This window comes from Ornithodoros turicata, chromosome 8, assembly GCF_037126465.1.
Source record: "Ornithodoros turicata isolate Travis chromosome 8, ASM3712646v1, whole genome shotgun sequence".
Classification (NCBI taxonomy): Eukaryota; Metazoa; Arthropoda; class Arachnida; order Ixodida; family Argasidae; genus Ornithodoros; species Ornithodoros turicata.
This window is the reverse complement of record NC_088208.1, coordinates 33,771,441-33,798,063: the sequence shown is the minus strand read 5'-3', so window position 1 is coordinate 33,798,063 and position 26,623 is coordinate 33,771,441. Positions and strand designations below refer to the sequence as shown.

General features: G+C 45.5%; 4 protein-coding genes across 9 annotated transcripts in view; 1 reads left to right on the top strand and 3 right to left on the bottom strand.

The window, feature by feature from the left end:
- LOC135367064 (uncharacterized) overlaps positions 1-9,558 on the bottom strand; it is a 416,498-nt gene extending 406,940 nt beyond the window's left edge. The window contains exon 1 of the mRNA XM_064600159.1: positions 9,087-9,558. Within this exon, the coding sequence (XP_064456229.1) occupies positions 9,087-9,095 (9 nt within the window). The 5' untranslated portion in view covers positions 9,096-9,558. The remainder of the gene's footprint in view (positions 1-9,086) is intronic.
- Positions 9,559-13,863: 4,305 nt separating this feature from the next.
- LOC135367061 (beta-1,3-galactosyltransferase 5-like) lies at positions 13,864-20,140 on the bottom strand. Of its 2 annotated transcripts, none has more exons than XM_064600156.1 (3): positions 19,353-20,140; positions 18,985-19,187; positions 13,864-15,935 (listed from the first exon to the last, which is right to left on the bottom strand). In XM_064600156.1, the coding sequence occupies exons 2-3, from the start codon at positions 18,985-18,987 to the stop codon at positions 14,775-14,777; spliced, it is 1,164 nt and encodes a 387-aa protein (XP_064456226.1). In that variant the 5' UTR covers positions 18,988-19,187; positions 19,353-20,140; the 3' UTR covers positions 13,864-14,774. The 2 variants fall into 2 exon arrangements, with proteins under 2 accessions (XP_064456226.1, XP_064456227.1); XM_064600157.1 differs by having other exon boundaries at positions 18,985-19,051.
- LOC135367060 (GTP-binding protein 10-like) overlaps positions 19,154-26,623 on the top strand; it is a 20,054-nt gene continuing 12,584 nt past the window's right edge. The window contains 1 exon segment of the mRNA XM_064600155.1: positions 19,154-19,339. The gene's annotated coding sequence lies outside the window, so the exon portion shown is untranslated.
- LOC135367055 (peroxisomal carnitine O-octanoyltransferase-like) overlaps positions 23,895-26,623 on the bottom strand; it is a 19,540-nt gene continuing 16,811 nt past the window's right edge. For all 5 annotated transcript variants that reach the window (XM_064600148.1, XM_064600145.1, XM_064600146.1 and 2 more), the window contains one exon: positions 23,895-26,500. In XM_064600148.1, the coding sequence (XP_064456218.1) occupies positions 26,380-26,500 (121 nt within the window). In that variant the 3' untranslated portion in view covers positions 23,895-26,379. The remainder of the gene's footprint in view (positions 26,501-26,623) is intronic.

Here is a 26,623-nt window from a genome sequence, read left to right as displayed (position 1 = left end):
CCGGCTGCCACGTTGGTGGTGCCAATTTTCTCAATTTTTTTTTCTTTTTTATTCACTCACTCACTCAGCGGCGAAACATCCCATACGTCGTCATCGCTTAATTGTTGTTGTTGTTGTATATATATAGAGTGCTTGATATTACATCGTGTGCGTATTTAATTTTTTCATCGTTTGCGTATTATTTGTGTGTACGGCTACACTGATGCTCGCCCTCCGTCATCTAATACCCGCTCAGCGGTTCCTTAACGTATGAACAATAAATAAATAAAATATATGTTATCTCGTTTCTTCGCTTCATGGTGCTTGGTTTTCGGCGATGCGATGTACAGGACAGGATCATGAAACAGGACGAAAGTGAGCCCTTAACAACTATCGCTATAAAAGAGAAAAAAGAAAAAAAAATACAGGAAAAGCTTCATCCTCCATGTCCCTTTTAGCATCCCTCGCATTACCATTGTACGATGATAAAAATAACGTGATGCATTTTTTGCACGCGGAATGACCACAAAAAAGTGCGTGTAGCTAAGCCGAAAGTCTTCTTTTTTTTTTTTCAGGCTGAAGTGGACGGGTGTTTACACTACACAAACATAACTCGGCGGCTGAAACGCGATGTTTTTCTTTTCTTTTCTTTTTCGTTGTCTAGCGGATTAACGCGGCTACAGCTATACGGTAAAAACGCGGATTGTGCATTAGCGCGGTTGAGCGCCACACTGGCGTCGTATAGTTCTTCCGCTGGAGCAGCTTTTACACGTTGCTCCATGGAGCCCATTTGTGAAGCAAGGTTATTTTTCCTACATTCTTTGTTTTATTACGTCCTGTCGCGTATATTTTGCGAAAAGACTGTTCAGTAATGACGTTAACCGCGCGTGCACTGTTGCTCAACTGCGTCGTGCTCGCCATAGCCATGCAGGTGAGTCGTATGCATTAGGACAAGACGCTGACAGGAAGGATAATCCGCGTAGAATATACAAGGAGAATATACACCGTCGTCTTTTCTGTCAAACTCTGCTTCCCTATAGGGCAGACGGAGATTAGGTACGTTGCGTAAAATGGCGGCCTTGTTGTCCCTTTTCAGCTTTTTTTTTTTTGTACACGTTGTTCATGGTGTGCATTCGTTGTTTTTCTATTCACGTGCAAATCTTAATAGACCAGGGGTAGTGATGGTGATGGTGTGGTGATGGTTAAAGTTGCTGTTTTGCTGCTTGATGGCACAAGGGAAGCTAGCGTCAAATGCACGTTGAAGTGTCCACAGGTCTGGGCAAAACTAAGTTCAGAGTCCAAGCACTGTTGTTGCATGAAACAACAGCTGCAGTCTAGGATTCTTTTATCCTAAACTCCCGGCACTCTTTTGCAATTTTTGCATTGGCATTACATAAGTGAGCTTGCAAGCGTAATGGCTGTAGGCGATTCCTTCCCATTTATTCAACGACAACTGTCATTAGAACTGACTGCCAGAGACCGCAAGCCCAACGTAGATGCCAAATATACAGGGTGTTCAAAATTAAGCTTTCACTAGCACTTTATAAATAGTCGAACAAAAAAAAAAAAAAACTGGCTGCTCTTTTTCACGTTCCTTGAGTAAGAAACAGGTGCTACATAATTAGCAACACCTGTTTCTTACACAAGTAGCGTAAAGTTATCATCCGGTTTCCTGTCATCGCTGTGTTTGCGTAGCGCTCGTAAAAGCTTAATTTTAAACACCCTGTAGAGTAGAGAGTTTTATAGCTGATGCGTACGCAAGGAACTAGCGTGCCCACAATGCGTACGAAGTACTGAAACTCTCGAATAGCAAAAAAGAAAAAAGAAAAAAAAACGCATATATCGGAAGAGCCTACGTTCAGTTGTATGCGCCGTACAGGGCACGTCTTCCCTTCACACTATGCAAGCGTGACTCCCCGAACTGCAGTTAGTGTCGCATTGCAGAGGACGTAGAACAACACCTTTCTCAGGCGTGGGAAATACGTTGACACTCGAAAGGTTTTAGAAGGGGAGTCGGTCTCGTGTATAGACTCCCGAGCCTTCGACATCGCGAGACCCGTTAGGTCCTGAGTCGGTACGACAAGGCGCTGAGAGCACGTGAATATGTTTTTAAAGTACAACCGGGTTTATGGACATTCTATGACCTGCTGAGTGTGTGCTCTTTGGAATGGGGTAGGGTCCTGCACTCAACGCAGGGAAACATCCCACATCATCATCATCCATTCATCTATGTTGTTGTTGTTGTTGTTGAGTGTGTGCTGTACGTGCGCCAAGCGATTCTGACATTTTCAACACACTTGGTTAAACTTTTGAAAGTACATGTTGAACCCCAATTCGTTCATCTGTTTTCTGTACGTGTGTAAGCGTCGTGGGGTAGCCGGTTCGACTTCGTCGCAACTCACGTCCCCATGTTTTTCTTCTTTATCCATCACCATTCGTTGTATGCGTATTACTGTATAATTATCGATCGCACTGTCACACTTCCTTCTCACTGTCTCCTAAAGTGGAAAACCTCCCCACTTCATCGTCAGAATACAACTGTTGTTGTTGTTGTCACTGTCCCCGAACTATACTGGCGCGAACAGCCGCGCAACAATTCCAATCGCCGAACAGCGGAAGACGTGAAAAAGGGAGCAAAAAAAAACTCTGCTTCGTTTCTCAAACGCTGACTCTTCAATCCGCGGCTCTGGTTTTCGTGCAACTATAGTCACTACACAGAGAAAGGAAGCCCAAAACTTGTGAAGTAAAAACCGCGGAGAGCAAGCATGGCTCCTATTTGTTTCCTGTAGTCTTCCGCAACCTCAGCACGTTCGCATCGGAGGCCGTATCGTCCCAGTGCGCGAGATTCATGGGCCGCCAGCGCATTTATGGCTTTACGACGTTGGCAATCGCTCCTATGGGGCCTTTCCAATACCAGCCGTAAAAGGAACCACGCTACGAGGGACGCCAACGAAGCCATTGGACCTCCGAGGTGGCCTGATTAAGAACCCGGAGGCAAATCTCGTAGAAGACTCAACTCGTCAGCAATGTTTGACCGGCTTCTATGTGGCTTGTCACAAGGAACACACCAGTAGCCGACATTAAGGGAAAAGCAAAAACAAAAAGAAAACGTCCGAAACATTCTTATCATGAGTAACGAGAATCCGCCGAGGCGAGCTCCATTCTGGATGTTGCCTTGCCTCATGTTTGAGCGTACACTCTTAAAAATGAACTTCACCGCATAGCACGCTCCTAGCCAACCATCATCTCAAATGATATCGCTAGCTGCCCTGATTGGTTGAAAACGGGAGGCGTACGCCTTTTTTGTGACACTTATGCTGTTCATCATTGCCACAAAAAGGCGTACGCCTCCCGTTTTCAACGAATCAGGGCAGATAACGATATCATTTGAGATGATGGTTGGCTAGGAGCGTGCTATGCGGTGAAGTTCATTTTTAAGAGTCTATGAGTGACTGAGGAATATGTAAGAGAGAGTGGAAGGAGCGTGATTGTCTGTTCGTCACCCTTGTACTTCATGCATGGGAATAACCTTGCCAACGTTGTGCCGGTAGCATCCCTTCAGGATGGTATAAGGTGGGACTTTTGGGGTATGGGTATAAACACACATTGAAATTTTCCACGTGTTACTTGAATTTCATTCTAATCATTATGACCTTGTGCGATAATCGCACAATAGGAGCGTGGTGCAACGCACGACAAAGAAATTACGTTCATCACTGCAACTATCAAATTACCTGGAGTAAGCAATCACGCTAGTTCAAAAGAACGTGCGCCCGTTTCCGCGGTCTGCGTTTACGCATGCACAGCCACGGCGACAGCTCCTTTATATGTAGATGACGCTGCGCTGGACCAATATTTTGCGCAACGATGACGCGAGCGAATCAGAGAAAACAAGCGGTTTGTCTTTCCAATTACCATTTTGTCACCGTTATTTTCATCTACACCCTCCCAAACGACGACACGTCAAGGAATCCGAAATGAAAAATGCCCCAGACAAAGTCCGCCCTACGGGCCTATTTTATTGCCCGTTATCAATCAGCACTACCCTCCTTCCCCTCTTCCCTTTGTGGGTCGTTGGTTCCACAAGCGTGGCTAAAGTGAAAGCAAAAAACGGAAGTAGATGTTACCGAGTATCAGCGCATCTTTCCTTTTCAGCTGAGCATCGCATATATCATAAGAGTTTGCTTGTTCCCACTAAGGGACCAGCACTTTCTTGGGCAGGAGGGGAAATAAAAGACGGCACAGCAATTGTGCACAGCCAAAACGCATATCGGACGTCAGAAAGTATTTGTCATCATCTTCAGCAAAGTGTGCTTGGGTAGTGGGTAAAGGATCATAGCAAGATCATTAAGCGTAGTTGCCCATGGAGGAAACTATTGATCACCGGCTATTGAGTAATATATGTACTTACAACGGAGATGCACAACCAAGAAGCTAAGAATGATGAGGCGCAAGTGGATATTGAGACACGTTTTCTTTTACTTGTATCAAACAGAGAGAAAGTAATTGTTGATTTCTGTTCACTCTATATATCTCCATTTGTTCTTAAAGCAAACCGAAATCAAAGGTATGAAAACATTGTCAGGTGCACGATGGAATGTACCTGTTCTGAGGCTGGCAGCCGTCGGCAAGCCGTCGCCAGTGTAGCGTAGTGGTTAGCGCACCCGACGGCAATCGAGAGGAGCGTCGATCAATAGACCTCTCCCTGTTTATAAACAAATGAAGTCATAGTGTTCGACAGCGCCGCCAATTTGGTAGAGTTGAACTACGCTCGAAGCTAGAGGCGAACAAGGTGTCGCCCGAAAGCCACGGTCTTGAGGGGATTACGATTCTCCCAAAGGGGAAGCGACCTTCGGTCCTACTTTTCTTTCACTAGGAGGCAGCGAACAAGTGTCCATTCGTGGAACCCGAACTCATTTTTCCGATTTGTTTCGGTTTCAGTGTGTCTTCCAACGTCATGATGACGTTTCTCGGGTAGAGGTCTATTCCCGTCGACCTGGATTTTTCGACGACTGACATATTTCAATGGACCTTGTTTCACAATGGCCTATGCGCACGCGTATGACCTTGAGGCGCCGGAGAGGGTTATCTCCGTCTTCACTAGATGGAGCCATATGGGGACGACAGAAGTGGGGCCATTGGGGAAACCGCACGAACGGCGCGAGCTCGTCGGTCCCACTCCGGTTTAGGTCCTTTGTGTTACCCACGAGGATTTGTTTTGACTGCACTGAGCATGGTTCGCTGGAGAACCGCTAGGATGCGACGCGCATGTCCTATATATAATGTCCTATGAGGCCAACAAAATCGCTCAGTGGTTCGAAGCGAATCGTTTATCTTTAAACACGAGTAAGACGAAGTTTGTAATCTTCTCTAGATCATCATCTATCAGTAGTACTCAGATTAATATTACCGTTCAGAATCAAGCTGTGGAACAAGTGCATGAAATTAAATATTTGGGAGTGTTGCTGGACTCATCTTTTTCTTGGAGGCCACATATTGACAAAGTCGCAAAAAATATATCGCAGTCCTGTCACGCTTTATTCCTTGCTAGACAGTACTTCCCCCTGTATGTGCTGCGTCAACTGTACTTTGCTCTGGTCCAGTGTCACTTGACTTACTGTGTTACCTCATGGGGCAATGCATTTACAACATACCTTGAGCGTCTATTTAAACTACAAAAGAGAGCTGTCAGATTAATAACATTCTCTAATAGTCGAACCTCATGCGTTGGGTTGTTCAGTGAATTGAATATTTTGCCTTTTCCCGATCTGATTCGTGAAAGATGTACCTTGCTTGTCTTTTCTATTGTAACGACAAATGTGCCCTACAATAGCTCTATATTTAAAAAATGCAACAGGAGCAATCGAAGTGTTGCTTTACAAGATTACATTTTGTATAGGCCAAAGAATGCATATGGAACCCGTTTGACTGTGTGCTTTGGTACGAGACTGTGGAATGCCTTACCGTTCGATGTGAAAACTAGTCATTGTTTCGCCGCGAAGTTGAGACAGCATATACTTGCCTCATCAAAATACTTGAAAATTGTTTAGTATTTCAGTTACCGCTTCAACGTTGATGTTTTTTAACTGTGTGTCGCAGGAGTCTCCACTAGCATGCGCTACTGACCCTGTACCGCAGTATTTCCTTTGGCTGCAATGCCTTGTGTTTTTTAAATAAATACAAATACAAATACAAATGTGAAAAAGGTCCATCCTGTCACGTGGGTTCTTGTGAATCTCATAGTCATTGTGTAGGTACCGTGTAACTACCTTCGGAGCCGTAGGGTCGAGGCCAACAATTCCGAACAAAACTTGCTGACTACAGTTTGTTATATCTCAAAAGAATCCTCAATCGACCTTTATCCCGGAGGCACTCCTTTGTGATGTCAGCGGGGCTGCAGCGGTCCATGCTCACCTCACAGCAACCTTGATGTGAGCATTCGTTTTCGTTGTTCATCGTTAAAACTAGCTTTGTATAAAACTAAAAAAAGCTTTGACCGCTAGGGTGCTCCCTTTTCGAGGTGACATTTGTTTTCTAAACAAATGTTTTCTAGACTCCGCATCTCTTTGTACACAGAGTTCATACTCTTTTTGTTTCACTGCCTTTCATTAGCATGCACCTGTAAATGCTATAGAACAACCGACATCAATGTTGGCGAAGCCGACATGACTTTTCTTTTTCTCCCAATTCAAACTTTTGCGTATGACATCTACGAGTAACTCGCAGTGGGACACAGCTGCAATCTCGGAACCAGTCGACAGCTCCAGACTGCATCATTTTTTTTTAAATTATGTGTTAGCGCCGCGAAGCAACTGTGGCTATAAGCGGCGTACAGACGTGGACAGATGGAGAGAACACAGCAGGAAGGAGTGGGGGAACAGGGGAGTTAGTATGCGTGATGGGCCGACATCACGAGGAACTGTGCCGACATCCGTCCAGAAATTCTTCGGAAAACCCGCATCGTTCATGTCGAATCCGAAGGCCTTCTACGATTACCACATAAGCATTCCGAATTACGGTTTCAATTCGCAACACAACATCTCGCTCGGAAGTATCACGAAAAGGACGGGTCACCGGGCCAGGCGTGTGCACGAGAGACCGCAGAAACGCGATGCGACCTCTTCACACTATAGAGGGCGAGCAACCCTTTGAGGCGAACCAAAAACAAAAAAAAAAAAAAAAAAAAAAAAAAGAAAAAGGGACGGAGAAAGGACAAAAACAATTTGAGGGCACTCGTTTTAGACCCGAGCCGAGGGGACCATTAGCTGGGAAAGCGCACAGATGAATGCTGATTATGAGTTGGCGTGACTCCTGCAAATCAATCTATCGCCTCAGCGGCGTGTTTGTGGGCGCGTGTGTGAGAACGGGGCATTACAATGTCCAAAGTCACGGGCGGTCGTGTACATCGACACACGCTGTTTACACACGGTGACCGCTCATATATTTTGCCTCGTCCTATACGTAATGAATTATCCAAGACGCGCACACCCTTCATACTCACGGGTTATGTAGAAGAGGGGGGGTGTGAGGTCGGTTAGCGAAGAGATGATGCTGTCTGACGAAGTTTGGAGAGTGTCAGTGAAGAACGAAAGCTGGCTGGTGTTCGGCAAATGGCGTTTATCGCTAATCGAAAACTGATCGCAATCGATAGTCGGATAAATAATGAAGGTTGAGGGTTTACTTAGAGACATCTCGTCTGTGTGGCATTATGAAACCGTGTTACTAAATTTCCTGTCTTCTTCGACTTATCCGAGCGATTGCTTTATAGGAGCGCAGCAACGACGACAGCTGTGTTGGTCCGTCCGTAACAGCTGTGGAGCGAGGAGGAGAGAGGAGAGAAGGAAGATGGTGGTACCGAAACGATCGCGGCGCCCCAAGATCATGATTGGAAGATGACCCTGCAAAGCTACCGCATTTAAACGTGTATAGCACCATGTCGCCACACTAGGCAGACAAACCTTACGCGTAGCATCACGGCACCATTATTATTGTTATTATTAGCAGAATGTTCAACCCGTGTCACACAAGCAGTCTTCAATGATAATCGAAAGCAATGGTCATTGGACTAGGCCTCAATACAGCAGAGGGAGTTGGTATTCAGCCACCCTACATTTGACATGCGCATGGCGCCACCAAGTGTGTAATATGTCAACCTGTCAGAGAGCATTGGATACAATGGTGTTTGAGAAGTTTACACGTTTGACGCTTGGTGGCGCTGCGCACAAGCTCAATGGTCATTGATTTCAATCATCATTGAAGATGTGACAGGGGTACTGACAGGGGTAGTTACAGGGGTATTAGTTGAGAGTGTCCTCTGCCGACTCTGGAAGAGGAATAACTAGGAATTTTGGATACAGAGTTATGTGTACTGAAACCACCGCGGGAGTCGGCGAAAGCCAGGTAGAAACCCATCTCTTGCAGCCAAGATGAAGTGATTTTTTTTCTTCTATAGGCGAGCTCTAGCAGGGTCCGCATTACCTTATCGTACACCGAGCACCGGGCTGTCCCCCATCATTCTGAAACATAGCGACAATCCCCAAAAGCCGGAATTCTAAGGGTTCTTTACGGGATTTCTTATCTCTCTGAGACTCAGATAGCCGATTCAACGATAGCGAATCACTCGTTTGATATTCTTCAAACCTAGATGATAACTCCGGTCTACTCACCCTGTTGACGTCAACGTGAGCAAAAGGGTATTGCTATTATCGGCAATAGCGACTACGACCTGTTACAGAGTGCGGTTTGATCTTGGGCATGTTTTCTTGACTCCCCCCTCCTCACATTGCGCCTTGACGTGTGCATGCTTTTTGCATGGGGTCATTACGACACGATATATTTCTACGAGAATCGTGCCGTAATAGCGAACCACCGGCAGCAGAACCTCTGCGCCATCTAACGTACAGGACTCCAGTCACGTTCTGCCGCCCGATACAGGCAGCCACACCCTCCTCGATCAATTCATGCAGCGCGCTCGATTCTGTGCCATACGGCGCAGTCAAAGCGAAGGCCACCGACCAGATTTCTGTCCTTTCTTCCCAATCCAATCCAATCTAATCCAACCCGGAGCTTCAGGAAAAATAACGGGCACATAATTACATGGCGCTTACCTTTGGCATCTACATACTGCTGCAGAGCAATCCGTGTTGCTTTTTCTTCGGTTTTAACCAGCCGCTGTACAAGTTGCTTCCACCATGAAAGTTCGCGTTGAAATTCCACTGATCGCACAAACGGCATTGCCTGCCAGACACCTGGGTATAGTTGCATGATTAAAACCAAATCGATCATTCCGTACAAATTAGTGCTAGTTGTCTTCTAGTCTGTAAGCACCACGGCAATTCATTTCTTCAGGAGACGAAACGTAATGGCGAAAACCTTGTCTTGTTTTGCAGATTCACGTGGAACTATATAGGTTCTACACCCTACGCAGCACAACGCGGTGAGTGCATAAAGCCGGGGTGAATGCTGGTGAAGGGGCATGTCGAACAACGCAAAGAGAACATCGGACAAGGAAGCGGCCAGCGTGTGGTAGCGGTGCACATGCAAACAACATCCATTGCCCGAAACACGGAAGCTGTGACCATTGACGAGGCTCTTGCACGTGATAACAAGATAAGAAACCAGTCGGAGGCTGTGTGTCAGTGAGGACAGGTGGTGTTCCCATGCGCAGGGGCCGGAAGAGGTTCGCTGTAAGAAGACAAGTGATAAAGGCCATTGCTGGACACATCCGATAAGATTGTGAAACCGAAGCGAGAACCGCTCCCGCAAATCGGTGTACGCCTCCCTCCTACGCCTGCAAATAGATAGTGCTAGATTCGACCAGAATTATATCTTATCATCAGGTGCTCGAATCGCATGAAAGACTACAGTTTGCATGCTGCAGCCCAGCACGTCTGCACCAGTTGCTGCTATGCCCTGGCATATTCAGCTAAGGCTGTTATCAATTTTGAGACTAAAAGCTAAGATGTTGCTACGTGAAATATATTTTCATTGTCACCAGAGGTCCAAAGTATACATATAAAACGTACCTTTTATTGTACTTTTGCTTTTGCTCTAAATGTACGATATATGGGAGCCTAGGGTACTTGTTTCAACAAAGACATCCCTCCTCAAAGCAAGCACTTCGGAACTGCCAACTGTCGTCCCCAGTCAGCGCAAATTGTTACAGTGACATTGCACCAATATTGATGTTAAGTTGCTAATGAAAGCCTTCGTTATCCTGCATCAATGTTATGGGAACAACATTGCAAAAATGCGACATCGCAATGGTGATGTGACACTGCTAAGGACCGCCTTCGTTATTTTGCAACAATGTCACAGAAACAACATTGCTAATGACCAGTTATATTACATTGTAGCAACGTTACAAAAGCAACACTGGAGGGGCACTGCAGTGTTGTCTTGGTGATATATGTGCTATGTAGCACAGTATGCTTACATATTCAGTAATCGTCCTGGGCGGGCTTCAGGGTAACGGTGCCGACATCTACCTGGAAAGTCTGCCGCAAAACCCTGGGAAAACCGCACACGGCACAGCCAGAATTCGAACCCGTGTTACCTCCCAGTCTTGGCTCGGAAGGCGATCATTCTTGCCACGAGCGGGCTCCAGGGCTCTGGTCGCACTGACGCTATGGAACAACGCCATATCGAGGGTCCAAGCACGCATTCGCATGTGCGTAAGAATGGATTGTAATGAATTTCATGTTCTGGGTTAGATTAATTTCTTTTGAGTGTATGTTTCCCTCGTCTCGATCCTTTCGTCCATACTCGTCTCCCATCGCGCGTCCAGCAGTGTCGCAGTGTCTCTCACAGTGACAGTTGCTGCATTAATTCTGCCCATAATGGTCCCACTCAACGTTCTCAGACATCCTATATTTTCTTTTTTCTTCGGCATATTGCCTGCATTTACTTTTTTGTTATTTAGTTTTCAGTTCCCACTGAAGGTCTGTTGTTGCCCTAGCATTGATACGATATTGCTTCAATAGCATTGCGTCAGCAATGTAAATGTAACGTTCCCTCACTGCAGCGCATGAAACATTGCTTCATCAACATAACCGTAATGCTTCTCAAATGCAACATTTGAAATGCTGCAACAACAATGAAATAGAAGCATTGCGGTAACATTCCATTTGTGCATGCATGCATGAAACGTTGCCGCAACATTTGAACACATCGTCGAAAACAAACTGATAAATGACGGGTGAACGTCATGGGAAGCTCCGAAGAAGATTTCATTCCATTGTTTATTGTCAGGAATCCCAGATACAACAAGATGGTGCAAACATTGTGTTACTGAAACACTGAAGTGTCTCGGCAATGTTGTAGCAACATGCTTGTTTCAAAGTTGCTGCAACGTTTCAGATGTTGCCTAGAGGTAACATCTCTATTACACAATCTAACTGCGACATTTCCTCAATGTACCATGTAAAACATTGCTCTCGCACCAGAATCACAATGTTATCTCTACGCATCCTTTGAAATACAGCGGACACATTATTACGATGATATACTGCTGCAACGTTAAGATTAGGTTGCTGATGCAGTGTTTTGTGAGCCATGCTATTCAGAATTGCATTAACATTGCTTGCCGAACACCGCATCAGCAACGTAAATGGGATATTTGGTCAGTGTAGCACACTCAACATTGCTTCGGCAACACAATTACACTGTTAGGTCTACGCGTATTTTCCAATAAGCAAAAACATTGAAATAAAGATATTGCACCAACCTTGAATTTACGTTGCTTACGTTGCGTTTTGGAAGAAATGCAATTGCAACATAGTATTGATATTGCTTGCAAAACATTGCATCAACAATGTAAACGCCACATGACCTCAGTGTAACATATTCAACATTGCTTCAGTAATATGACTATGACGAATGGAGTTTTTAAGGCGCACAAGAAACAAAGGCCATAATGCGCAAAGACAGTGGTGGTTAGCGACTAGGTAAAAGCGGAAAGATTAGAGTTGGTTTAAAGTTTTAAAAAAATTAGTAACATCATCGCAATGTTATAGCTTTACGCAATCTTTGAAACTTAGCATGAACACTGAAACAAATATAATATATTGCTACAACAACGAATGTGGGCATGAAACATCGCTGCAACACTTCAACGTTCAGGTAACATTGACGCAACACATTTTACTGTCTGGACCTCCTCTATATCGTGCCTGCACCGTGTCACTCGAAAAGCGCCTCCCATATCCTGGAATATTTGGAAAATATTCTCGATTATATTGGAAGCCCCGCTGTCCTCAGTGGCTAAACGAAGTCCGCCAGTAAAACAAACACTTCTTATATACTCTAATTCAAGGTCCGTGAGGGCAGCCGGAGCCCGCGCGCGGAACAGCCAGTAGCGTGGACGATGTGCACTCTCCGTGCGTAATTATGGGCTATAGGTCTTTCTGGGAGTCACGACGGGAGGTTGGCCGGGTTCCTCAGCGGGCAGCCACTTTGCTAATGGACTTTTATCATCGCCAGCCGCATGAGGTCTCTTCGGGTCCCCTTCGCCTCCGCAAGACACTTTGCCCGTACACAGTTATTCACTGAGCCAGTCAAACTTTGTGCGTGCAGCTCAGGCACAGTTGGACGTGACGACTGCCACCTTTACGGTGAGGCGTAGGGAGATTTCGCAACAAACTATATTCCAAGCTATTGGTATTCCCACAATCACTTACACGAACAGAACACAGTTGTGAAATATCTCACTTGAAAGCCAAAGGGGAATCATAGAAACTTTTGAAATTCGAAAAAGTCTGGCTTCCATCGGGCCTCGATGGAAGTACTTCTTTATTTATCTCTCTGGTCTGCCAACGTCACTGTGCATACCATTCCCCTGCTCTTTCCTGACTCTCAGGGAAGCAGCTGACCGCTTTTTCCACCAGTGTCTGAGTAATCTGATCCCGAATCTTCGTCCATTGTTTTGTTTCGGGAATGTAACACAGCGGCTGCGACAGGCGTAGTATATAGTATACTACCTGTCAGCTCCACGCAGAGTGACGTCAACGCTGTGGCCTTGTGAGGGAAAAATTTCTGCGACCTTCTCTCCACGTTCCTGTTTCGGTTTGACTGCTTTCTTGTTTGAGGCATAATTCGTCACATGAGAAAGCAACAAAGTCTATGGCAGGTATACAGTGGATGTTACGCACCAACGACGATGTACAACATTTTATTTTTTCTCCGATCGTTCCGAAGTCTCCCTTTAGCGCGCAAGGTGTCATAATGTTCATAACATGAAAGATACAAGTGAAACTCACTCGTATCATACTGGTGTAAAGACACGTAACACGAGATACACTATATATATATATATATATATATATATATATATATATATATATATATATATATACCAACCTTCCCGAATCACTCTCTCCGGGTCTCTTACGCAGCTGGACTCTCGCCTCCCCCCTCTCTCTCAAAACTGATTGGTCCCTGGCGAAATGCAGCCCACCGACGCTCTGCCCTCAAAGCTCTTTTGACCTTTTTGGACGCCATAGGTCTTCGATTCTTATTGTGAAGGGGTAGATTCATTCCTCACATCATCACCAACAATGGGGTAGAGTATCGCCCCTGGCGATGAAACTCCCCATTCATCATCTCACAATAAAGTTGTTGTTGTTGTTGTTTAACACGAGATGACATCGGTACCGGTGCTGATATCTTCGACTGTAGACATGAATCACTGTGTTATATGAATGGTTATGCCATCATAATATTGGCCTTAGTATAACACCAGTATGGCGTTATTGGGAAACCTCTTTACAGATCCAAACTGAAGGAAAAGATAAAATGCAACATGTGCTAAACTGGACAGAGAGATGATCGACAGTTCTTTGTGGCTGTTCGCAAGCAAAAAAAAAAAAAAAATAATAATAATAAAATAAAATAAATAAGGGGGTTGTTATGAAACCTTAGCGGTAGCCAAGGAGCCGTAGTGTTCCAGTCGTATTAACTGCCATTAAATTTAAATACAGACATATAATTGTACGACAAAGACACAAACAGCAGATCGCAAGTAAATGCACGTGTCGATTTTACATTTTTTTGCCACCGTAGGTGCTTTGTTCTTAGTTTAATTATCGTCCCATACGTACAAGCAGTTCTTCCTCCCTCGCCTGTGTTAACACGTCCATATAACTACTATGTATGGACGTATAACACGCCATAATGCGATGTGGAGCACGTTGGGAGACACCCAAACAGGGAGTTGGTGACGTACCCATCTTTCAGAGGTGAACGTCCCTGAGAGTGAAAACACAGCGTCACCTTGCGGAGCACAAAGTGTACACTCCCCTGTCCCACCTGAAGATGTTAAATATCGCGGGTCCACGGCACCACCGTCGTTTCATTTTGTGTCCTGTGGCGACGACAATGAACGACGCGGCATGACAACGGGTATGCCCTTCATTCGGTGGAGGCTTCTCGGTAGGAAAAAGTAAAAGGTCATGTTAAACGGTTCACCAAGGGTGCTTGCCATTCCGATATGTCGATTGCTGAAGTGGTCCGCAAACCAATGTCAGGATGAAACTTGACCACAACGCCGAGTACCTCTGGTGTCGATTTCGTGACCAGGAGGGGCACCAAAGTCAGCTGGAAGGCTTAGTATCATCGCTCTTTCTCGCTTCAGACGCAGTGCTTGCTGTGTCGCACGCCAGGAAGTGGGCTCCTAGTACGCTCCTTTTGTGAATACTGACAACCTGCTTCCACAGCTTTGCCTGAAGTATAGAACTCAGACACAGGTTCGTTCGACCCAGCTTCCATGTAGACGAACACATGCAGAACACAGCAGGCGCTCAACCCTTTTTGCCTCGTTTACATTTGAAGTCGTTGCTCTCTAGCTTCTTCCACATGCTTTGCATAACTTGAGGACTGACTCTATGTCTGGCTATGGCGTCCTTGTAAAGACACGCTTCCGGACGGACAATCATGCGAGACATTTGTGGAATCATTATAACCGTTACGTTCGCGATCTCTCTACACATACCAGTTATGAAGACATCCTCTAACGGGAACAAATACTTGGACGACCTTGCTGCCTCGTATATGCTGGGCACAGCGTCCGACGTGATCACGTATGTGAACCCATTCGTGAAGTCGGGATAACGACTCTTGCTGTATACCTCTTTTGTGGTGTACCACTTACTCTTCCTGTTACGGTTAACTCCGCTGTTTTTAACAACCCTTCCCAAAATGGATCGGTGCGGCTTTAACACACTCAAATAGTCGTATAAAGATGCCATCATTAAAAAGGAATCGTCGTCCATTTTGACCAGGTACTCGTATCTGGGACAGTTTTGGGTCACCCACCGAAGTATGCTCACGCTGGAAACCGTGATCTTGTAGTAATCCTCAGTGTAGTTGACCTGCACTATGTCGCGATGGCTTCTAGATTCTTCGAGAAGGTTCGCTTGATGAGACCTGTTGGATGCGACACCGACCATGAAACCCAGTCTGAAACCTGAGCTAGCATTGAAGGCTGGTGAGCCCCAGGACTTTCTGATGGCAGTCCGGATCTCTGTGTTCTTGACGGACGAGATGACGAACACGAGGAGTCGAACATTCGTGCTAGGTGGACACATGGATGGGCTGGTTATGGTGAACGGGTAAAGGCTCTCTTCGTATGGAGGCAACAGCTTCATCCCACTTGGTCCACTATGTCGTGCACTTTGTTTGGAAGCAGGGCTCGGTCCTGTCGAACGCGATTCACTTTCAGCTGGTCTTAGTGGTTGGGGAGTAACTCCTTTCACTGTCTCGTTAGCAGCGGTACGCTGTTCTTGGATATACAGGCTTCCGTTAGTTTCAATCATGTGTGTAGTTTTGACTATCAGCTTTTCACTCGGCGGCATAACGTAAGTGAAGATGTTCTTCTGTGAAATTGATCTGTGGATGACGAATATGCTGAAAGCGTACACTGCGAGGCCAGCGAGGAAAAGCCAGGTCCGCCTTATGGATACCTGCATGCATGAAATAAAGCAGAACCACATGTACCACACACGTCCATGAAGTGTCGTCGCAATACTTTAGTCAATATGTCGAATGCTCATAAAACGGTGGCATACTTAGAACGAAGGGACATTAATCAACTTCACGGTCGCGTCCGCGTGGTAAGAGTCACGAAGAAAACAGGAGTTACCAAGAGCGAAATGTCACGTGTGATACCCCTGTCAGACGGACTAATTTATGTGTCACTTTCACTTCAGTTCACTTCAGTTCTTTTCAGGAAGCACGTAGTGGAAGTGACATTCGCTCGGTTGAGTGCACTTCACGAAAATGACACTAAATTAGCCCGTGTAAAAGGGGTATAAGTACAGGTTGGGACAAAAGTTTACGGAACACGCGAGCGGACTACCTTTTCTTCGGTGCGGCACCCTAGCGGCCGGCGGAAGCGGGTGAGTTCACTGCTTCGGAGGGGTGGAAGCGTGCGCTGTTAGAGACACACAGACACAGTGGTAGTTCCGGGGTCGCTTGGGGGTATCTGGGAAGTAGGAGCTACCGTTGTGTGTCGCTAACAGCGCACCCTTCCGCCCCTCCGAAGCAGTGAACTCACCCGCTTCCGCCGGCCGCTAGGGTGTCGCACCGAAGAAAAAGTACGCCGTTCGCGTGTTCCGTAAACTTTTGTCCCAACCTGTACAGCGCAAACTGGAAGCGAAATGGTCGGTGCAGTGCTACTCTAATTATCAAAGCAAAAAAAAAAAAAACATCTTAAAGAAAATCTGATATGGTGTCTTTGTATGCACCGCAAAAGAGCTAGTCTGCAATGTTTATCATTTGATTATTGCAGAGCATCGCAGCGATGCCAAAATTTGCCTCATCTTATAATTCAGTACCCCTTGAGTTTCGCCGACGTTATGATTGCGACAACGCCCGTCTCTCCTTGCACGCAACACAGACATGTCTGCAGTCAAAATGAAAAGAACTTCTTGAAGGGCCATCATCTATTCGACGTCTGTGAAGGCCTCGCTTTGTTTCGCTGTCCCACAATGCAGGCAGTCATCAAGAACCGGATAGAGCGAGCGGCCGCTCAGCCTGTGAGCGTATATATACGCTTGATAGACGCTGCGAATGACAGCGTCTCTGGCGTCACCGCTTATTTTTGCTCCCAGGAGGAAAAGGATCAGCGGCTAAACGGAACCACTTGTCATGTTCGAAGAGCTCGAGGAACGGCATCGCATGCGATAAAATGAGCAAGCTTGCATCGTTTATGCAGGACGGTCAACTGATTATATCCTCTAAAAATCGTGTTGTTGCCACTTTTGTTTGCATTAGCCGCAAAAAAAGTCATGTACAACATACAGGAAAAAGAGAGGTAGTTCATTATTTTTAAATCTCAGAACTAAAACACGGCTTTATTGCTTACTACGGAATACAGTAATCATCATCTGAATAGAGTTATAGGTGAAGTGCGTGCACAGCAACAAAGTACCAGAAATTTGACTGTCGGTAGTTATCGTGAATCAGTGAGAAATCCTGGATACAAAATTCTGTCGGTAGCGTTACTGCATAAGAAAAGCGTGAACAGCAAGGAAGCAAGGCGATAAAATCGCCAATCTCGCGACACAAAAGCGTCAGGCATGAGAAGGTTCAAGTTCTGAACAGCGACGCGGTATTTTAGAGGTTACTCGAGCCAATTTTTGTTCTCCCAAGCTCATTAACCTTTACGGGCATCATATTCAGCTCTCGCGCACTCTGACGACGGTGTGAGAACCGCGGTATTTTGAGATGCGGTATTGGGATGTGGTATCTTGCGGTGCAAGAACGGCGGTATTTTATGCTGCCACATTTTTTTACCTTCAAAGATATCTTTCAACATCTCTTAGTGTCAATATATGCATCAATATATGTCTATATTGTGTCTATATATATGTCTATATATCATAATAATCAGCATCCTCGCTGTCGTCGTCGTCTTGATCACAGCCTGTGTTCACGAGCCTTTGGTTCTTGTCAACAGTCGCTCTATCTTGCTTGACTAAAAATCAATCTCTTACTAATTCTGCTTTCCACTTATAATGTCTTCTTCGTGATATCAAAAATAGCGGTATTTTAAACGCATCACTTCGTTTTAAGCGGGCATGCTTTGACCGCCTTCCGGAACATCAGGCATACTACCCAGCGTAAATTCATATTTGTCCCCATCTGCAGTAGATCGCATAAGTGAATATACCTTCGTCGTAACAGTTAACTGTAACAGTTTAATCTGACACATGGAAAGTGGTAAGTACCTCACGCGCCGGCGGACTAGAAGTTCCTTTTCTTCCATGGTAGCCCGCTGTCCGCTCCAGTATATCATTAGCATATGTGTTCCGCTCTATAGATCATACTATGCAGCAAGTACGAAAAACATGTGGAGTAATGACGCTCGAATAATAGGCGCCGCTTTCAGCGTAGACGCAACGCCGAATGCCATTCTGACAGCTCACAGCTGTGCTGTCGCCGTTATTAAGCCGAATGCGTGCCAAATCATCAATTTATGGAGCGTATCTACCTTTCCTCCAAAACACTCTTATAGTATTTTATAGCGACCTCCAGCCAGCCCCAAAGGACATATGAATTTTTAGTGGTTTCTAGAATATTTACGTATTTTTGTCAAGAGTGTGCCTGACAAGTTCCTATGGCATCTAGAACGCGCCTCAGATTGAGCACGGACTACAGTACGCACGTATTCAGTAAAAACATGCAGGGCTACAGAATGGTATGGAAATTCTCGTGCTATTGAAGCGTATACTTCCACAATTTTAAATAACGAGCTTACATCTATGAGACTACAAGCTACACACTTGCTCATGCTCAGATATATAGCAGCAGATCGACTAGGGATTTCCCGGGCATCCCCCCTCCCCGCTTACGATAGATCTTACAATAGCCCCCAAAATGCATGTGTCAACAGACAAAACAAAGAAACCCTGCACAGATAGATGCTACGGAGTTCCAATACAACCCCGAGACGACAATCGTACCCAAATCCCCGCAGACCAACGGAGATAACCAACGATAACCACCTACCATGACCTCAAGTGGAGCCTCACGAACATGCTGTTACTTCCTCGAAATCCGGAGGCAGCCACTGAAACTACAGAGGAGGAAATGCAGGAATGAAAAGAGTGAACATCGCCTGACGGAAGGAGGACGGATGTAGATGCAACGCCCCTCACTCCTTCATTCGGTCGCGTGCTTTAATCGGCTCACACGCTGTCCTGCTTTACTGTCTGCAATGAAGTCCTATTCAAGGATGTATACAACAGAACGCTGCATGAAGTCAAACAACAGCTGCCGTTGTCAGCTCTCATTCACTGGGTACATTGTCATCGCGAGAACTCTTTGAGAAGACATCCAACGGCTAACGAGACATGCTTTGAAGGTAAGTAGCTCACCTTTTTACACGCTGCGACGTATTCAGAGTGTGAGGTTCTGGAAGTGCTACACGTAAAGACACCCCTGAGCTGCGTTTTGTCCGCCACGAACCAGGAGGAATCAAGGAATCAGGTGACGTAAGACCACGGCGAGACCAACGCATCAAGCACAACTCATCGAAAAAAAAACGAAGAAAAAAAAAACGAAAGCTTGCAAGAGCAAGAGTGAAGTGACGTATGCAGACGTTCCGCGAAATCACATCTGTAACAGGGTCTCCCGTCACGACATACTTCAGCGAAAAATAATACAACGAGCAGGACTCGTTGAACAGTGTCCAGTGTCCTACAGCCTGGAGTCCATACTGCCTAGTGTGAAGTATTGAAACATGGGATGGGACAAGCGCAATACTTGCCCACATCGTATCCCAAAATAGTACCTCATCTCATGAAGGGAACATTCTTTTGCATGAACGGCCAGGGAGCTGAAACCACGATTACCGCCCGTCTACCAAGATCCTTCACCGCATCAGCTTCACGGTGTGGTTGTCATATGGATCACGTGCTGTCCTCCAACCACATACGCTCAATGCTAAAGGTGGTCAAGTCGTCACTCATCTTTGCAACGTTGCGAGCGCTCAGGCCTGTAATGAATATATCCAGCACAACGTACGATACTTCTGACCCCTACACCTCTTGTCTGGTAGCTGTCTACACTAGCGGCGCGTCATGTGATTTTCGGCAGTTCTCGTCTGGCTTTCGCCAATTGCTCTACGTTTGTGACGCAATAAAATACCGGATGCGTTCCGCTCTATTTAACGGGCCACAAACAGATATTGTACTGAGCTGATCGGTCCAAGGTGATCAGCTGGAACATTTCTGCACAATAGTAGAGATGAAGGACGCCACAAAAAAGCATAAATGCAGGCATGCTAATGGAAAAATTAAGGATTACAAAAATGTCTTGCTGAGCTCAAGACAGCGGGTTCCACATCGGTCGAAGACAGTGGCAATGTGAGGGGAGGTAAACATCGCTTCCAGCAGCTTGCGTCAGCGGAGGCCTCCAGCGCACGTCAAAAGAACCCCCGATGTCCGAAATTATCCGCGGTCCTACCGTGCGGCACGTGCAGCAAACAAACAGCGGAAGAATCTCATCAGCACTCATGACGTTCCCGTACCGTACGAAGCCTCCCTTCAAGTGTACGATACGACAGTTTGATTCTGCAAGTGGGAGAGCGAAAAGTTTGGAGCAATCACTTGACGAAGTGTCTGTCCCGTCACAAGGCAGCAATAAGCGGGTACTCGTTGACCGACATTGGTGCACAGAACTACGTGTAACTCAATAACAACGTTACTGTAAAATGATGAATGGAGAGTTTCATCGCCAAGGGCGATGCTCTACCCCATTGCTGGTAATGATGCGGGGAATAAGATAATGAGCCCTTTCACAATAACGATCGAAAGCCTATGGTATCGAAAAAGGCCAAGAGAGCTTTGAGGGCAGAGCGTTGGTGGCCTGGATGTGGTCAGGGATCAGAGAGAGGGGGCGGGAGCCGAGCTCGTTAAGGTATCCGGAGGGTACGGCTCGGGAAAGTGTGGGCAATGGAGAAGAATGTGCTTTAGATATTCTACAGCACCTCATTGACAGCATTGGGGACACTCAACTTGTTTCAAGCGTTAAAGCCACTGCGCTGCAAATGCCACATCACGCCAAATGCACAGCAACTCCAGCAAGACGGACGCCACCTAGCGCTTAAGTTTAGAACTGCTGAAAACAGGTTCCGGCGTGCTAGACAGGCCCCCTTCGACGGAAGACATTGCGCGTAATCGCTTCGAAAACAAAGTGAATCTAAAAGAGCTGAGGTCCATGTGCTTAGGTCTGCAGGCGGCAGTGCTCGAAAATGAGTGTCATCATTCATAATGAGAATCCGCACAAATGTGCAACTTGCAATATACAAAGTAGCCAATTAACATTTGTAGCCATGATCTGTAGCATGTACATTTCGCAAACAGACGATAAGTTTTCAATATGCTGGCGCTAATTACGTTGATGAAAATAAACCTTACTTACTGGTAGCGCTGAAGCGGTAGTGCGGCGATATGTTTACACCTTTCTGACTGACCAGCTGTGTAAGAACAGAAACACTTAATGACCTATGCGGAATTTTACTGCCCCGTGACTGAAACGAGAACACGGCCGCGCAGGGTATGCGGCTGCTTGTGCATGCCAGAAGTTTGCAGGCAAAGTCCGACGACTTTTACTTCATGAACTTGGTTTTGCGTGATGCCAGCAAGGATGAGGTGTTGTGCTCCAGCGCACGTTCACCCTCGACGAAACAAAGTGACTCGGCCGTGCAACCGAAGAAATTCGTTATCGCAGAACGCGTGAGGGTACCGACCGACCTGTTTTCGGACGCCATTTTGAAAACTAGCAGCGCCCTCTGTGGTTGTTGGAGTTGCCAATAGCTGGGGGGAGAATGTCAGCGGTCCATTGGCGGGAAGCCAGGGGAGTCACGAGGCGTCGAAGTAGGGAACGACGATCTCCTCTCAGCAGCGAACAATACGCGTCCGTCTCCGAGACGAGAAGCTGCTTCTGCGGCGCTGTCAGCCTGTTCACTCCCTTCGACAACGCTGCTGCCCTGCAACAACGCTGCAACGCCCTGCTTTGTAGACAAGGCTGTAAGCCATTAACACATCCATCACGAACGGTGCGGATAAGCCTCGGATGCCAGAATTTAATTTTCAATTGCCTGCAGCGCAGATTTAGAGCCAGTGAACACGACCCATTCCCGCGGGATAAACTCAACGATGTGCTGCAGAAAGAAAAGTATGGCATAGAGTTCCGCAGCTGTGGATGAGGTTTGATGCGAAAGGCGACGTCCTTCCACTACGCCTTCGGATGGGATGACGAATGCCGAGGACCTGCCATTTCGATATGCGCCATCGGTGTATGCTGCGGCAGAGGTAGAAAACTTCGCGTCTACCAGAGCATAAAAATGGGCTCGAAGGACTTGAGGGGGAACCTGAATTCTTCGTTCCAGGAGGTCCGGAAGACGCACGAAGGTGGGTGGCACAGGCAAAGACCAGGGGGCGTCCGGCGGTGCGACGTCCTTAGCCATGAAGCCAGTGAGTCTGGCGTGTCCTCTGCGCTACCAGATACAAATCACTTTCAGGACGGTATCGGATTTTCCTGAGGAGTTGGTGGCTGGGAATGCGACTCAACCTTGATGTTACTCCCTTATTTGGGAGGACCAATGAGGTCTCTCCACGGGCAATAGGGGAGAGGGAAACTGGAGAGCTGCACAGGCAGCTGACCTCGTTGCATAGCATATTCAACACCACCTAGATAGAGAAAGCCTGCTTACTCGTCGCCATGACGTAACAATTAAGAGTCAGCCAATCAGGATCGTGTTTTCAATGGCCGTAGCCAATCACGAACGTACTTTCAGCGGTAGCGGCCATGAAGACGAACCACCGTCGTCTGCGAGTTGTGATCGAACGTCCCCGCGTGCTAAATGGGGAAAACTTGGAAATAAAAAGCCCAAAAAGGTCTCGATCTTTCTCAAAACCGATTTTCTGGAAAGCGCCTCGTACTTTTTGTCTAAATATTTAGGTCTGCAGGCTCCAGGTGAGCTGTAATCATTTTGCGGGTTCTTGAATTCGCTGAACGGTGAATCGCAGTAGCAGACGAATTCTGCCTCTTAATCGAAGGAGGGAGAGGAGGCAATGAGCAGGCCTTCTGTATGTAGGTGGCGTTGACATATTCTCCGGCGAAAAGTGAAGCAGGGGCTCAGTAACTTAGAAAATGCACTACGTGGGGCATAAAAACGTATGAATTTTTTAGTGTGCCTTTGAAGCTAATAGAAATTAGAAAGGGAAAGCCCAGAGGAAAATCTCAGAGAGAAAGAATGCGGAAAGCGAATGACTTGTAAAGAAACGGCGCCCTCACCTAAAAAAGTTCGGAAGCCGCCACGATGGGTACGACATGACGATAGTCGCCGCAAGCAGCATTCGATAGAATAGCAGCAACACTTGGCATACGTACTTACTGTCCACGGGCTACAAATACTGCGCCGAAACAGGGAATTATAGTGAGGTTAAAAAGTATTAACAGATACAACTCAGAACTCAATGAGTGGAGTCCACCACAGTGGTGTTCACGGCAACCCAACAACTCTAGGTAGTATCAAGTGACGCTTTCTCATACATGAGATCACAAGGTCCTATTATCTTCCAGGTGTTTAAAAAAAATCCCCCAGCTAGATAATTCTGAAACGTCTAACACCATACCACGTAAGAAATATATAAACAGGAAAATTTTTTGCTGAAGGTCCTGATTGCTACAGCGCAGGCGCCAGAAGTGTCCAAAGCAAAGCTTAGAAGTTGGGATTTCTATTTAATTAATAAACTTATGCAAAGGGTCTCACTGGTCAGCCCATGGCCGATGTCTCAAGGATGTTTACCGAAAATAAAGTTCTTTGATAGCAGGAGATTACTGAACTATTTGGCTGGGGGACTTTTCACCAAACACCGGTACAGGGTCTAAAGCAAGATTCATAAAAGTGATGAATTCGAACTTGGATATTTAATAACTGGACTTCTGCGTACATAACTTCAGCACTGATAAGGTTGATACTGACAATGGTAAATGCTGGATTGTACGATTAGTGAATACATTTAATTTAAAATCACATAAAAATATATGGAAGGTAAGAAAAAAAAAGGAATGCACTTAAAAATGTGTGGTCCCATAAAATTAGGAAGAGGGGTAAATGGGGTAATATACTATTACTGGCTACCTAAGGACATTGGACCTATCAAAGTAAGGTTCAGGATGATTTGAAAAATACAAGATATAAAAGTGTACGAAGTACATTGTATCACAGACAGTGTGCTATCCTTGCTTTCTGTACAAGTATGCAAGATGTACTTGATACAGGAATCCATGAGTGCCACAGGAATACAAATAGAAGAACAAGAACAAGAAAAAAATTGATATATGTGCAGTGGAGACTGCATGCCAGATAGCAAAAATGTATAAAGGCTGCTCAAGAACCCCCCTCCCCCCAAAAAAAACAACAACAACAACGAAATAAACATACAGCCATAAAGATTCAAATAACAAGGAAGATACAGGCAATATTTGGTCCAACTATATGTTCTATGCCCCGCATACGTAGAGTTAGTCACAACACAAGTGATCATGAAATTATGTAGTCAGAATCCAAGAAATTGATTTAATCCTAGTATGTAATTTTGTAATGATATATATCTCTGTTCTTGCTCAACCGGGTGCAATTGTTGATGTGTTAAGTAGCATTACTTTATGCGTTCATTGTAGGGTGCTCCAATACCAACACATAAGAGAACAAAATGTGTACAGAGGTATGCTTGCTGGCACTGAAGCAGAAAGCTTGACATACAGCATGACAAACATGCTGGTTCCAGCGTGTTCATCTGAAATCTGGGAGTTTGCATGTGCTCACTTGATGTGTCTGCACATGACAAACTTTTCTTGTTATATATATTATAGAAGTAGTGATCACCAGCAGTAGTGAGCTGGGGACGTGTTTTGCGTACATGTGCAACGACAAATTTTTTTGGCTAAGTATCGAATTTCTTCTAATTGAAGTGCACATTGTGCATCCTATGTTTGGCTTATATGGTTGACAAAATAAGACAAAACACTAAAATACTGTTAATTTTTGTGTTTTGTCCTTCCTCCAAGCTCAGGAACGTGTTGCCAACATCCAGTATACACCAGCTCGCTTGCATTTTAATTCAATGTTCAACATTATATGGTTGGCCAGTGTAGGTTTTGAGGTATAAGGCAGTCTCCACCACAAATATATTTTAGAAAGGAAGAATATGCTAAAAAATGTAGATGAAGTCAACAGGATGCAAAGACACAAGATAGGAACATGGAGTTTTGATCATTTGAGAACACATTGACTGCAGTTGTAGGAAACAGTTGTTAAGAGATTTCTCTTCCAGAAAATAGAAATTTTGAGTTTTCTTTTCTTGTTACAAAATCCATCAGCCTTCACCATCAGATGTAATAGTGTCAATTTTAGTAGAATTTTAAAAAAAAAGAAGAGAAAACAGGCCAGATGCTGCAACATTCTTTGCGGAAATTTAAGAAACCTGAAAGCGAAATGCTTACACTATAAATAAAAATGTGTGGAATGACAAATCATGCCATAGGCAATCATATTCATGAATGATGTGCAATGCTATAGCCACCTGCAACTTCCCTGTTAGCTAGCTGCACGCACAAACGTTCAAGCACCTCATGTGCTAGCAAGGAGTCACAGGAAGCATGCAACACAAGTCTCACAAAAAGCGGCATGCTCCAAGCCGCTATATTGGTATTTCATGCTGTGTTGGTGACACAACACACCGTTTTGAAGCCATATCCCAGTGTGACAGAGGCAGTGATATGACCCCTTGCTGATTCAACACATTCTCAATCTATGTTTACATGGTAGTGAAACCATAAAAATCTCCCCCAAAAATTCCTGTATCCTATGTGCTAAAAATGTAAGTGCACTACCTGTCACCTCTCTTGCTTTCGTGCCTCCCACACAGAGTTCATTCCCAACGTGTTCCCAAACATTGAAGGCACATTTTTTTTTCAGAGGATGCACCTTTCTTACAATACAGAAATGTAAAGAGGTACTGAATGATGCACCCGCTTGGGAATGTCAAAATCTACTAAACAGTGACTGTAACATGGTCCCACCACAAGTGTTATGTAAATTGTAAGGAGTTGCTACAAAATGGAGCCCATATATAATTTTGACAGCTTTCAGCTCAATCAGGATCTCAGCAATTGAAAATAAATGATGTACCTATGCATGCGTGCACAAAAAAATCATGGCAGAGAAGTTAGACCTAGAACTGATGGATGGCGACCCAGACTGACGCCTATTTATGGTGCCTCGAAGCGTCAGCTACTAAAAAAGAATTATTCTTATTCGGCTTGGAAACCTGCACCACCCAGAGTGACGTGGTTGAACACTTGTGGGCATGTTGGGCACAGTCAAAATATTCACAGTTTGGCAGATAGCAGCAGCTGTTGCAGATCAAAGAGTGCCTGCACTACGTTTTGATAGAGATGACGGGCATCTGTCTCTGCACTCTCCCTGAAGGCTGATATGGCAACAATAATCCTGAAAAATAAATCAGTGGCATTGCTTATACTTTGTTCTTTTTGTTGACACCTCAAACAAGGATAAAGCGATACCACACTACATTGTACCTATTGCGCTCCCGCTCAGGCCGTATTCATGTCA